This window comes from Euleptes europaea, chromosome 3, assembly GCF_029931775.1.
Source record: "Euleptes europaea isolate rEulEur1 chromosome 3, rEulEur1.hap1, whole genome shotgun sequence".
Taxonomy (NCBI): domain Eukaryota; kingdom Metazoa; phylum Chordata; class Lepidosauria; order Squamata; family Sphaerodactylidae; genus Euleptes; species Euleptes europaea.
Window position 1 is genome coordinate 91,293,469 of NC_079314.1, and position 13,767 is coordinate 91,307,235.

Genomic DNA, 13,767 nt, shown 5'->3' on the forward strand with positions numbered 1-13,767 from the left:
ATACTATGGGAAAGGAAGGAAAAATTTCCTCCGTTTACTTTTTCTATAAGCTACCCATTCTTCCTTCTGTCTCAGTCCCATTTTTCGAGCTTTGCCATTTCTAGCCATGTCAATGGATAGTCTTCATCTGAAGTCTGCTCAGCGCACCTTAAACCTCACTTAGGGCAATCTTGTCTCGTCCCCACTGCTCTATGAACACAGCTAGTTAGACAAGTGTGCATAATTGCATAAATTAATAACAAAGGAGCTGGGGAGTTTATGTGAGCGGTTGTCCTCCCTTGGGCAAGAGGTGCTCTGGGCACACTAGGAAGTGACAAGGTACATTGTATCAACACGTCTTGTCTGTAAGTGTAGTTATAATTAATTTTGTCTGAGGCTGGTGTAGCCTTCCTGTGAGCCAAACTGTGAGGGGTTTCTGTGTGCTGATAACAGAGCTTTCTAGTTAATACCTTCGAATTCCTCAAGAGTCTTTCTTTCCATACTTAATAACACCTAAGCCATGAAAAAAGAAATCCAAGTGGGTTTTTAGAGTTTTGTCAATACACAACACACTGTCGTCTCAGTTTCAAGGCCATTGCTCAGAAAGCTAGTACAAAGCACTGCCGGTAAATCTAGGGTTGCCAGGTCCCTCTTCGCTACTGGTGGGAGGTTTTTGGAGTTGAGCCTAAGGAGGGCAGGGTTTGGGGAAGGGAGGGACTTCAATGCCATAGAGTCCAATTGCCAAAGTGGCCATTTTCTCCAGGTGAACTGATCTCTATCAGCTGGAGATCAGTTGTAATAGCAGGAGATCTCCAGCTAGTACCTGGAGGTTGGCAACTTTAGGTAAATCTCAGTTTACTTCAGGCCAATCAGGGCAACCCAAATGTCCCTGTCTTGGCCATCACATCCCTTGTGGGGTTTGCCACACTGTATGTGCTGACATAGGGTTGCCAACCTCCAGGTACTAGCTGGAGATCTCCCACTATTGCAACTGATCAGCCGATAGAGATCAGTTCACCTGGAAAAAATGGCTGCTTTGGCAATTGGCCTCTATGGCATTGAAGTCCCTCCCCTCCCCAAACCCTGCCCTCCTCAGGCTCCGCCCCAAAAATCACGTATTTCCCAACCTGGAGATGGCAACCCTATGCTTACTGGAAGACAATTGCAGAATCATCCTAGCTTGGTTTTTGTCAGAAGGTTGGCTCTTTGAAACAGGGCTTGCCGGATGGAGGCCTGGCTTTGTGTCTTCACTGGTTTTGAAGGAATCTTCCTCTGGCCACTTTAGGTTGCAGCTACTCCCACATATTCATAAATGGGAGAGAAAGGCTGGGCAAGTCAATGGAAATAGATAACCCGTGCACACGCACACAGGTGAACACCTTTCTGTTTATTTGGAAGGATGTCCAAAACCAGAGTTGGTGCCCCACCTTAGTGGCTTGCAGTGCAGTCCTAAGCAGACTTACCTCCTGCTTAGAGTCCCATAAATGGATTTAGAAGACGTAAGTCTGCTTAGGTTAACGGTTAAAATGTTGGACTAGTATCTGGGAGACCGTGGTTTGAATTCGGATTGCCATGGAAGCTTGCTGGGTGACCTTGGGACAGTCAGTCTCATTCAGCCTAACCTATCTCACAGGGTTGTTGTTATGATGATAAAACATAATAACCAAGGAAGAATGATGGAAGCCATTTTGGGTTCCCATTAGGGGAGAATAATGGGATTTAAGTATCTAAATAAATGCGCAAATATAAAAATAGTGTTGTTCTGGGAGTTGGAAGAGTCAATAACATTATTTGATCAGTGCATGTAGGGTTGATTGGAGCACATTTTTGCCTCCAGATGGAGTCAACGGTTGTATAATAGCATGTGCTTCTCCTATTGTGTTTTTCTTTGAATATAAGGTACTATCAGTCTTTTTTTTCTGCACTTATTTCATTGACTGAGCACTATGGACTGTTTTGAATCATATTCAGGAAGAAGTCATTTCTGCCTTTGTATTAATGGTGTGTGCTTTTGTTGCTATTGTGGCACCTTTTGATCAAGGACATCCAGAGAAATCTGAAGCCATTTCAGAACATTAACACAGCAAGTATGCATGCGGATGATCCAAATGCTTATAGTTTAGATTTTGAGTTTGACTTCAAGGTGACCCTTCATGACAAACATAGAACCCAGTCCCAAGCCTGTTTATTTAGAAAGCCCATTGATTTCAGTGGGACTTGCTTTGGAGTAAATGTGCTGCAACATGACATGCAGGAGGTTTAAAATATAAAATAATGAAAAATACATGGATGGTTTGTGAAATCCCATGTGAGAAAAGACTGTGTATGTCAATGAGGAGAGATGGAGGATGTCTCCAGCGGTCAGTGTATAATTTCACATAAGAGGGCAAAAATGGTGTCTGACTGGGCCCCAAAACCAGTCTAATGAAACACCATATGTAGAAAAGGGCAAGAGTCCAGTAGCACCTGAAAGACTGACAAAAATATTTTCTGGTAGGGTATGAGCTTTCGTGAGCCACAGCTCACTTCTTCAGATATCTGTGGCTGTGGATCACGAAAGCCTACCCTACCAGAAAATATTTTTGTTAGTCTTTAAGGTGCTACTGGACTCTTGCCCTTTTCTACTACTGCAGACAGACTAACACGGCGACCCACTGTGAAACACCATATGCATATGTAATTGGAAGTAAGTCCTCCTAATTTCAATAGGAGTTACTCCCAAGAAAGAGTGCATAGGATTGCAGCCTAAATTGCATGTTATTTGACTGGTAACATCAAAGTGATAATCTTAACTCTCATTTTGCTCCAGATATGGGCCTAGCCCTGTGAACTGCCTAGAAAACATTGAGAATAGGACTCCAGAAGAAAATAAAAACAAATTAAGGTTGTCCTAAGTTTATAATTTTTAGAATGTTTTCCATTGTAACGACTGAGAGGAACAAACGATTTTAAGCCAGCCGTGAGATTCAGTTAGTGTGCACTTGCAGCTTGATACGGCGTATGGTTACTTGGCAGTAAATCCTTGTTGCGTCCAGTGGGATTTGTGATGAGAAAATGTGCATGGATGCCACATTGCATAGGATCTCCTATGGCACTACATATAGGGCCAGTGTTAAGGAATATGAACCTGTACTGCTCTACCCCATGTCTACTTGTCCAAAATGTGTAAAACATTACTCTTCTAATCTGGAAGTGTTTAATATCTACTTTTCATTTCATCTACAAAAATATCGTAAAAATAATGCATCATCAGCAACAAAAACATCGCACCGTGCATGCGGGATTTATTTAAATGTCTCGAGCAGCGCAACCCCAGCCTATGCACGCTTCCTCGGAAATCAATAGCACTGAGTTCAGCAGCACTTACTCCTGGGTAAGCATGCACAGCATCACATGCTTTTGCAGCCTTTATCCGAACAATGGGAACATCGCTTATGTGTCTGACCCATCTTTCACAAAGCCCTTTCCCTGACCGTTCTGGATCCTTGTATGTGTTTGTTGCGCACTGCTACAACACATGTGGGGCGCTGGAAAGCGTTGGTGTTTACAATACTGTGTTGGCAGACCTTGGAGGGGGGTGAAGGCGGAGGGGGGGAGAGCGGAGGGTCTCCAGCGTGTGTTGATCCGCTTGTTTTTGGCGCGGGTGCGCACGAAGCAACCGAAGGCGAGCGAAAATAACAAAGCGCTGTCCCTTTAAACCCCGGAGGGAGGGCCCAGGGCTTTGTAGGATGACATCAGTGGGTTTGGCCCCTGACACTCAATGGAAACTCAATGAGCGAGAGCCTGGGCTGTACACACACACGCGTGCGCGCGCACTGCGAGGCTGAAGAGGAAGGAGGGAGGCAGTTGAGCAGAGGAGGAGGAGGAGGAAGCGGAGCGCTTGGAGCTGGGGACGGCCGCGGCAGCCCTTTCCCAATCCTCCGTCATCCTTCCCTCGCCGGCTTCTCCCCGCCCTGACAGCCCCCGGAGCAGAAGCGGGAGAGAGGCTCCTTCCAGGCGGGGTCAGTATTGGGGGGATCCGGGCCGGTCTTGGGGGGCAAATCCGGGGGGAAAGGCGGCCCCTCCGCCTCTTTGTTTTTGTGTGTGTGCCGAGAGAGGAGGATGAGGGAGGGGGCGGGGGGGGGGCTCCCTCGGCTCACGCGCAAGGGGGATTAGGCGACTAGGACGGACCCAAAGAGGGGAGGACAAAAGGTTTTTTTGGGGGGGGGTTGTTTTTGAAAGGGAGACAAAGGATCCCGCAGCAGCCCTCCCCGCCTAAATTTCAGAGGGACAGTTTAGGGGAGCCCCCCCCCAAAATACGTTCCTTTGGCGGCTTTGCTGCCTTAAATGTCGAATTGGCTTCAGTGGTCCTTTCCTATGGGGTGGGGGGGATGTTGCCTCTGCAACGTCCCCGTTTTTCCGGGGGTCCGCCGGGCTTCTCTCCCTCCTCCCTTCTTCCGCTTCCCTGACTTAGCATCTGTGTGTAATTTTCAAACAATCAGCTGTAACGGATGCGGCCCCCCCCCGCACCCTTCGTCTCTTCGCCCCCGAACTGTTTAATTGGGGGTGGGGGGGGTGCGCGTAATAGTCATCCTTGGATCTGTATGTGTGAAAGTGTAACCTCTCACAAGCAGGGTGTGCGTAAGGGGAGGGAGGGGATGTTATTGTAAATCTCTTGTCTCCTTTTGTGCACCGGGAAGGTTGGGGTATTGTTGTGTGGGGACTGGGGGGGGGCTGTTTTATTTTTTTTTAATCATTTTATTTTTTATTTTATCATTTGTTCTGAGATGTTGCTTCCTTCTCCGAGGCCGGAGCTCTGTGACCCGAATAGTATGGGAAATAGAAGTTTTGTGCCATTCCTAATGGATTCCCTGCCTAATTCTTTTGCAACATAATATGATTTTTTTCCCAAAGACGTTTCCATCTTTTGGCTGAGGGCGGCTTAATTTTAAGTGAGGCTTGTGGCTGAGTGATAAAAATGACCTTATCAATTTTGATCTCTTTCTCTTCTGAACGTCTGCGTTTGTTGTGTGCCTTCAGCTCCTCTTCTTCTTTTTTTAGGGTAACGGTTCAAAAGGGAAGGGGGGGAGAGGAAACAAATCTGATCTTGCATGCTGCTTTTTAAAAAATTAAAATATTTTAAAGCACCATATCTCCCCCACCAGACAGTGAATTAAATGCCCCTTTCCTCCTCTTTTCTTCTCTCCCCTCCCCCCCTACCTGCAATCCAGCAGCATCCATTATATAGCTGGTCATCTCTCATTCAGTCTGGCCTACAATAGCCCTAAGTACGTTCTTGGTTCCTAGCAGATCAAGCAAGACTAGCAAAGCCCTCTTATTTACTCTGATTGTTTGGTTGGAGGGGTGAGTTGGTTTGTTGCCTGTCCTGTCCACTCTGAAATCTTGGTGTGTGTGAAAGGCTACTGTTTGTATACATGTTTATATAATGGGATTGTACATATTTATATAATGTATAGTAGGTCGGGTGTGTGTAAGCATGCATATGGAGTTGGCTGGGTTATAGCTTTCTAGTGTTGTGTGTAGAGGGAATATTAATATATTATAAGCATCCGCTCATGCAGAGTGTATGCATTAGGTTGATGTGTGGGACCTCTTTTTGGAAAACCGGTGATCTTGGCTGTCATCTTGACTCCCTGGTGTTCTGGCTTGGGGAATACACCTGGAATCTGTTTTCCCCTGCTTTCTGTCTTTGGGAGGTAGAGGCTAAGGCCTGAGGTTGGAGAGTGTGTGTGGATGCAGGGAGGAAGCTAGTTTTCCCTCTGACATGGAAGCAGTTCATGAGGAGACTGGCTGCTTGGCTGTTTTCTCTTTGCCATAAGCTGGTCTTTCTGCTACCTTCTGTGAACCCATCTGTATGCCCAAGGCTTTACTTGGTTATTAATGCTTCATCCTGTCCATGCTTACTAGGCAGTATGTCCCATTGAACAGAATAATTTTTGGGCTCATGCTTTGCTTGTACGTATATGTTTAAAGCAGGAGTGTGTGTATGGATCTCCTATTAACTACTCCTCTGATTTTTCACTGCCCTCTCACTTACTTTATAACCTGAGCAACATCTGCACTTTTCAAAAAGAGTTTTTGGGGCAGTTGGCTGGAGGCGTTTCAAAGCTGTCCGGAGTACCCCAGGACCAATCCACGGGTACGTGTGCAGGAACCAAAAGGTCACTTACTAACTAGAAAAAAAACGCTCTGAACAGCTGGGGCCCCTGGAGGCTGAGCCTGCAGCTCTCGCCTTGGACAGGTTATTAGCTGTTCAGCCCTTCCCTTGCTGTTTGGTCAGGCTGTTGAGCAGCGCTGACAGAGAAACCGAGGAAACTCCTAACCTTTAGGGATCTAGCGTCTGCAGAGTAACTTCTGAAAAATTCTGCCTATAGCCAGTTTTTGTGTAGTTAATTATATAGCATGAAGGAATATATAACTTTGGTTTAGATGTTGGGTTGGGCCAAACACGTGAGCAATTCTGCCCTCTGATTTATGGTTTTGACCTCTTCGGTCAGGTGTACTGTTTTGTTCTAGGTTTGGTTTCTAGGCCGGTACTTCCATTGTATGCTCTGCTGGAGTCTTTTGTTTTTTTAACTGTGGGGGAATGGTTTTGGGGTCTCTTTCAAATTGGTTTGTGAGCTTTAAGTGAACATGACCTCTTTCTCTGGGGTTTGGATGTGTAGAGCTGTGTCAGGCTTGTGATAAGCATTCAGGGAACATCTCAATGTGTGACTGTCATCTGTTTCTCTTGCTGCAGTTTGGTGGTGAGTGGCAAATATGGGTTTGGGGTAAGCCTAGAACATCACTTAGTGGGCTTATTCTAGCATTCTAGCTTCTCCTGCAATGTGCCCTCTTTTAAGTGAAAACATCCTCGTGTCAGTCTTTATCCATTCTTCCAAACAGTCCACCCCCTCGGGAGCAGAGCCTGCATACAGTGCTTTGACAAATGTGCATTATGTACATTAACCATACAGTGGCATCCTCTAAAAGGAACCTCCCTTCCTCCAGATAGACCATCATTATTTGAATCGGGAAGGGAAAGCCCAAGATGATGACCACCCAGGGGATATTGTTGGGAAACCTGCAGAACTCCTGTTGATAAAGGCATATGCAAAAATATTGCTAGTGCTGTGCACCTCAGAGGTGGTAAGGTTCAGATTTGGCTGGATCTCTTGTGGGAATGAGTGCATGTTGTCCATGTATGTGTGGGGATGTGGCAAGCCTACTGCCAAATATAGAAGCCTGCAGGTGAGTGACTTGCAGGGTAGCCTTTAGCAGAATTACACCTGTTGAAGTTGATGGCCTTAGAAGGGTGTAACTCTGTTAAGGTCTGCACTGTAAGAGCCTGAGAAGTAACAATGAACAATGTGAAAATATTATTGGAGATATTCAATATTGTATAAAGTAGTGCAACAAGTGATTAGCAGTGTTAGGAATTGTATGTTTTTGTTCAGATCTATGTTTGTGACTCTTAGTTCTTCCCATGTTTCTCTTTTGGCCTTTTATGAACTGTGGGAATGGAGGAGTCTCTGGCCTGAGCTGACTGAAAAAAGCACACCAGCTTTTTAGATTTCTTGGGCAGCTTCTGGGATGAATTAGCTTCTTCCATCATAAGGTTCTCTGATTCAGTTTTTATGTTTACAACATCCTGTTATTAAGCTTGTTTAGTTGTTAACAATCCCACCGATTTCAGTGAGACTCGCTTCTGGGTAAGTATGCTTTAGTATCTTGTGCTAGATGACTTTGGATTTATGGTTTGTTATGGTAGTGCTAATTTGATCGTTCTGCTTACCTTGGTCACTTCTCCCCATTTTTGTTTCTAACCCCGCGGTTGAAAAAAATATCAGAGTACAGTATGCTAAACCAAAAGAGTTGGTTATCGTGTGGGCTCTAGAAAAGAAGACGGAGCTCATATTTCTTACTGGGGCAGTTAGGGATCCACAGGCAAACACTGTGTCTGGTAAGAAAAACTTCTCATTGGAAGGGGGGAGTCTAGGGATAAATCTTGCCATCCTCACTTGGTAGCTGAGTGCAGTTTCTAACTTTACTCTGTATGTCCTCTGTTTAATCCCCCAGAGCAACTGAACCATGGAGCTCCGAGTAGGGAACAAATATCGGCTGGGACGAAAAATTGGTAGCGGTTCCTTTGGAGATATTTACTTGGGTGAGTTTCTCTTAGCTATAAGCATGTGTCTTCTGACTTCTGTATCATCACAAGCTAGTGGGTTAGGGATGGTGAATTCATTATTTCCGCTTTGTGTTCTCCTGTGACCCATAAGAGGCCGGAGTGTCAAGACAGCCTCACTAGACTTGGTGGAGGCAAAGCACCTCTTTCCAATATTGACAGTCGTCGTCCTAGAATGGTAATGGCCTACAAAGCCTGGCTCCTGAAGCAGCTTTTCTGATCCCTGTTGGGGCCAGCAGTTTTATCTTATAAAAGTGGCATTGTGGGGGTTTGCCCGCTTTATTTTTAAGGAAAAATGCTTTCAAATTGTGAGGCTCTTTACTGCAACGCTGAGGCTTTGAATGATATATACATATCTGGATTCAAGTACCACAAGGACATATATCCCATGACTGAGAAGCTCTTTCTTGCACCATGGAACACTGGAGAGTAGCGTGCTTCTAGAAAACACAAATTGGCCATTTTTGGTATAAAATATGCTGGCTAAATTGTGATGTAGAAGATGGCTTGTGGGGAGCGGGTGCGATGACGGTCGTTTGTCAAAGGAGTAAGCTTGTGGAAATTGCTGGCTGCAAATGGTTTAGGAGCTGTTGCTTACGCATCTGTTCCATGTAGCCAGGATAGGAAAGTCACTGTGAAAACCTGCTTGTCTGTTGAAATAGGAATTAGATATTGGACCTCTAGCTGGGGCTGTTGAAGGTTAGGGGCACTGGAAAAACTCATAGCTATAAAACGTACTAACCTTCTGTATTGTACTGATTGGGAAGGGAGAATGTGTCACGCCTTCAGGGCCCTTCAGAATGTAAATTGTGGACTACCAGTGAAGCACTGCTTCTTGGGAAACATCCTTAGCGCTTTGAGGACTGTCTGAACATATGTAAGTGGCTTGATGTCCATTTTGTCAAAACTCTGGCACTCTTGGTCTTCCTTGTGTAACCTATGACTTTATTCCTCCTAATTCATCTGAATTTCCTCTGTTGTTCTTTGTGTCACTTTTGTGTTGTCTGCTTAAAGGTGTGCCCAGAAGCAAGTAGAATCTTCTAAGTGTGGCCTTCCAGCCCAGTGCTGCATTGAAAAAGGGCTACCCTCTGAGTGTTCTGTAACATGAGGCCTCTGAGTACACGGCCTCCCTCCCATGTAGCTGGCTTTCCCCAACATCCAGGCCTGTATCGCATTGCAAATGCCATCTCCAGTTCGCAGTCTGGCATCACTACAAGATTTGCCAACTTCACTGTTCCCCAGATTCCTCTTCTGGTATACAGAGACTTCATTTCCTTGCTGTCCTGCCGCAGCATTTCAATCTGAATCTTTTCTTTCTGCTTGGGTTGTAATCTCATCTTTTTTGAATCCCGATGGGAGTGTATTAAGTTAATATTTTCCTTACCCAGGGCAGGTAAATCCAGACTTTCTCTCTCTAGCACCATGGATGCAGCATTTGGTGTGGTTGTATCCTTTCATGTTGAGCATAACCCACACATGCCACCTTTTTCTCCCCCTTATGCCACCATTTTTTTCTTTCGCTCTCCTATCTCCAAGTTTCTGGTGTAGACCTCTCAAAGCCTCTCTACAGATTAGATCTTTATGCTGTCTCACCTTTTTGTATCTTCTTCCCTCATCTGTCTGTAGCTCTTAGAATTGTATCTCCCCCTTATTCAAAGATTCAGGGCAGTTTTATGTGAAATTTCCCCATTTTATCCTCAGCTGTGTGGGGTGAGGTAGCCTGAGAGTGATTACCCTAACCCAAGTGAATTTAATGGCTGAACAGGAATTGGGGCCTTCTCAGTGGCTGCCCAAAGAAGCCCACCTGACCTCATTAGAGTTTCCAAAACGTTACTGAGACATGGCTTTTTAGACAGGTTCTTCTGGAGTAAATTTACAAATTTACATCAGATAATGGTTTTGTTTTACACATTTAATTGTAACTTTGTATTGATTGATATCAATTGCTTAAAGGTCAACTTGGGGCTATAAAACTAGATGTAAATGTTAAAGTTAGTGTAAATTTGAATCCAGATGTCTTGGTCCAATGTTCTGTCTGCTGTACAAAACTGGATTTGGTTTTGTCTGTTAGGTCTCTTCATTTCTCAGATTGCCTCAGCACAGTTGGTTCTGTTTCATCTTTACTCCACACGCTGCCTTTCTCCCCAACTACTTTTCTATCCCATCTGTACTAGTCCTCCATCAATTCCTGTCTTTGCCCATATATTTTACTTTGTAAACCCTTGGCGTGTGCTATGTTATCACCTGTTTGTGCTCTGTCCTACAATGCTTAGGATATTGCTGCTAAAGTCTTTGGTTGTATATATTGGCTTGGATCCTAAACAGAGGTGTGCTTGAGGAAGGCAACTCTCCCCCCCAACCTTCTGTGCCCTCTGAAATCGTGTTCCTGTTGGTCAGGAACAGTGGGGGGGGGCACTGTGGGACTCTGCAGCAGGAAGGGGCAATGGGCAAAAATTACCATCCCTTTCTCTGCAAGCGTGGTTCCATGGGAGAAGCTGCTGTTGTGCCAATGAAACAGCCTCTTAGGATCCAGGTCATAGTTAGTAGTGATTTAATGGACTGTGATAATTTGCTGGTATTTTTCAATTACAGCGTTGTTGTGAGCTATATGTATTTTTTCCCTGCTGTTCTCAAGCTGGAGTTATATCTAGGGAACTGGAATAAAAACAGTAAGTGGGCTTTTTTTTTAATTAAAGAAGACAGTTCTTGGAGGTTTTAAGCTCAGATGGTCATCACTGATGTACATGCATATGTACAGAGGCATTGTACATGCATAATGGATGTGTTGTCTCTTCCACAAAGGAGCTGGTAGATGTATAGGCACTGTTTAAATCAGAAATGTAATAAGGGTGCAGTATTTCCTCCAGAAACCAAGGTGGCAGTACTACCCATTCCGTTCCATAGCAACTGGGGAAAGTAACTCTAGGCAAAGGTGGGCAGGTTCAAGACAAGTAGCTCAAATAGCTAGAGTAATCTTTCATCTTGTACTATATGTCATAAAATGGGATTTAAATTTATTTTTTAAAAGCAACCGCTTAATTTTTATTTTACTTCATTTACACCCCTCCTTTCTCCCCCAATGGGGATCCAAAGTGGCTCACAACATTTCTCCCTTCACTTTTTCCTTACAACAACCCTGCAGGGTAGATAATAGAATCATAGAGTTGGAAGGGACCACCAGGGTCATCTAGTCCAACCCTGAACAATGCAGGAAATTCATAACTACCTCCACCCCCAGTGACCCCCACTAAATGCCCAGAAGATGACGAAGATGCGTTCCCTCTCATCTGCTTAAGGTTATAGAATCAGCATTGCTGACAGATGGCCATCTGACCTCTGAGTGTGTGTGACTGGCCCCAGGTCACCCAGCAAGCTCCCATGGCAGAGTGAGGATTTGAACCCAGGTCTCCCTGATACTTATCTGACACTTTAACCACTACACCATGCTTAAAATTTTTATCTTTCAACTGATGTCACCTGGCTCTGCTTTCTCCCAGCACCCCCTCCCCTTCAGTGCCGGAGTGCTCCTGCCTCTCCTTTCTCCTCCCTTCTAGCCAGCCATTTTTCTTCACTTAGCTTCCTCACTCCATACCAACCTCTTCCAAGAGCCTACAAGTTCTCCACCGTGTTCTTTTCTGCTCTTTCATACCTGTTGCTTTTTCCTCCTCTCTTTCTTGCTCCTCTCGTGCTGAATTCTCCTAGGCCCTTAGAACCCTCCGCTGCTCTGTGGAGCCATGTCTTTCCAGGCTTGGTCTCTCTCAGGCCTCCTCTGGTCAGGTTCACCCTAGGTGTGTGGCAGATGGCTCATCTCCCAGCATGGGAGCACCCAGGGGCCACACCCATGGCCCAGCCAGCCAGAAGGCCGCTAGGCCTGGGCATGCTGACAGTTCTCTGTCAGCACTCCTTGGCTGTTGAAAGGGTAGTCTGTGTGGCTTTCTCCCTTGAGTCAGGGCCTGGGAGCTGCGGCTGGGACGTTGGCCTGGGCAGGCAGCTCCACCTGCATTACCAGAGGGTGATGTCGGTTCCAGAGTGCTGGTATTGCAGCTGCAATTTTAATTGGGCTGCTGCAGTACCAGCGAAGAGGGACGCCGTGGAGCTGACATTGCACTCTGGCAACGCAAGTTATCACAGTGTTTGGTGACTGCGTTTCTAGGATAGGAAGCACACACAGCCTTGAAGATTGTGTGCAAGAGAGCAATGCCCGCTTGCGAAATAATTTTGCGAGGCTTGTTCAAACTTTTACTGCCAATATGTAAACAACTCTTTATAAGACTTTGTTTTGGTTTTGGTTTTCCTTAAAAAAAAATGTTTTGTTAATTAACAGATATAAATACAGTTCACAAGCACAGGAACACATAAATACTTAAAACAAACAAAACAACAACAAAACAGCCAAAACTATTATTACAGCACTAATGGTTGAGGGCTTAGCATCTGTTACAAATTCTTGTAAATTTATATGTACATACACGCACACCTATATATATATATATATATATATATATATATATATATATATATATATGGGTCATTATAACTTTAATTTATTTCCCATAATCTTTGAAATGGTTTAGATGCATGTTGAATTTCTTTCTGGTTTGTATATGAGATGAAATCATGCCATATTTCATAAAAATCCAATATATTATCCTTGCCTTTAATAACTCTTAAGTTGATGTGTCAATGTTTCTGCCATAGCTATTTGCCACAGTTCAGAATACCAGGAGTGTAATGTTAAGTTAATTCTGCCGTTTTCCAATATCTTGCTGTAACCCTCTGAGTGGCCATTCATATAAACACTATTAATCCTTTAGATGTTGCTTTTTGGATAGTCTCCTCTCATATTGATAGTGGAGCCAATGCAGGTGTGGCACAAATGTTTTGATGCATGATATTTGAAATTTCTGCAAAGACACCCCCCCCCCAAACAGGTTTTCCTGTTTTGAGTTTGGGGCCACCGAAACTCAACTTATTGGGTACCTTAATTTAGCAATCTTTAAAAAATCAGCGTTGGATGAACTGAAGTGTTCCTGGACCTTCTGAAGATCAAGGTTCTCAACTCACCCAGTTGTCATCTCCCATTCACCCAGGTCTCAACATGGGGTGTTTGAAAGTGATTCATGTGACTTAGTTCTTCCTGTCTGCCTGCGTCCTTCCTCTGTCCTTTGTAGGTGTGCTCGGTTTCATTTCCTTGGGCTGGTAAATACCATGTAAAATGCATTTTTGAACTGCATGTTTCCTTTAAAGATGTGGAAGGTGGGAGCAAATACTTACCTTTACTGCTCCTCCGCTAAACTACTGCAAGTAGGCTGCTGGGCGAAGCAGTTAGCCGGCTGGCTGGCTTAGTCCATGCCCTCTACTGCCTGTGTTTATTGAACCGATTTTCTCAGAATGGCAATTGGATTGTGTGTATTGGACTGGAGAGACTTAATCTCTGAGAGTGGCCACTGTTGCTTGGCAAGATCTGAGATTGGAAATTAGTGCTGGAGATCAGGCCTGGATTGGGGTGGTGAAAGACTGAGACTAGACTGGACTCCCCCCCCCCTTTTTTTTGTTGCTTTCTTTGGTTCTGCAATTCAGTAGGTCTTGCAAACACATATCTGGAATGTGGAGGCTTTTCT

At 44.8% G+C, this 13,767-nt stretch overlaps 1 protein-coding gene across 1 annotated transcript in view; it reads left to right on the forward strand.

Annotated features, from left to right (window-relative positions):
* Positions 1-3,859: 3,859 nt before the first annotated feature.
* CSNK1E (casein kinase 1 epsilon) overlaps positions 3,860-13,767 on the forward strand; it is a 46,684-nt gene continuing 36,776 nt past the window's right edge. The window contains exons 1-2 of the mRNA XM_056846300.1: positions 3,860-3,980; positions 8,038-8,125. Of these exons, the coding sequence (XP_056702278.1) occupies positions 8,050-8,125 (76 nt within the window). The 5' untranslated portion in view covers positions 3,860-3,980; positions 8,038-8,049. The remainder of the gene's footprint in view (positions 3,981-8,037; positions 8,126-13,767) is intronic.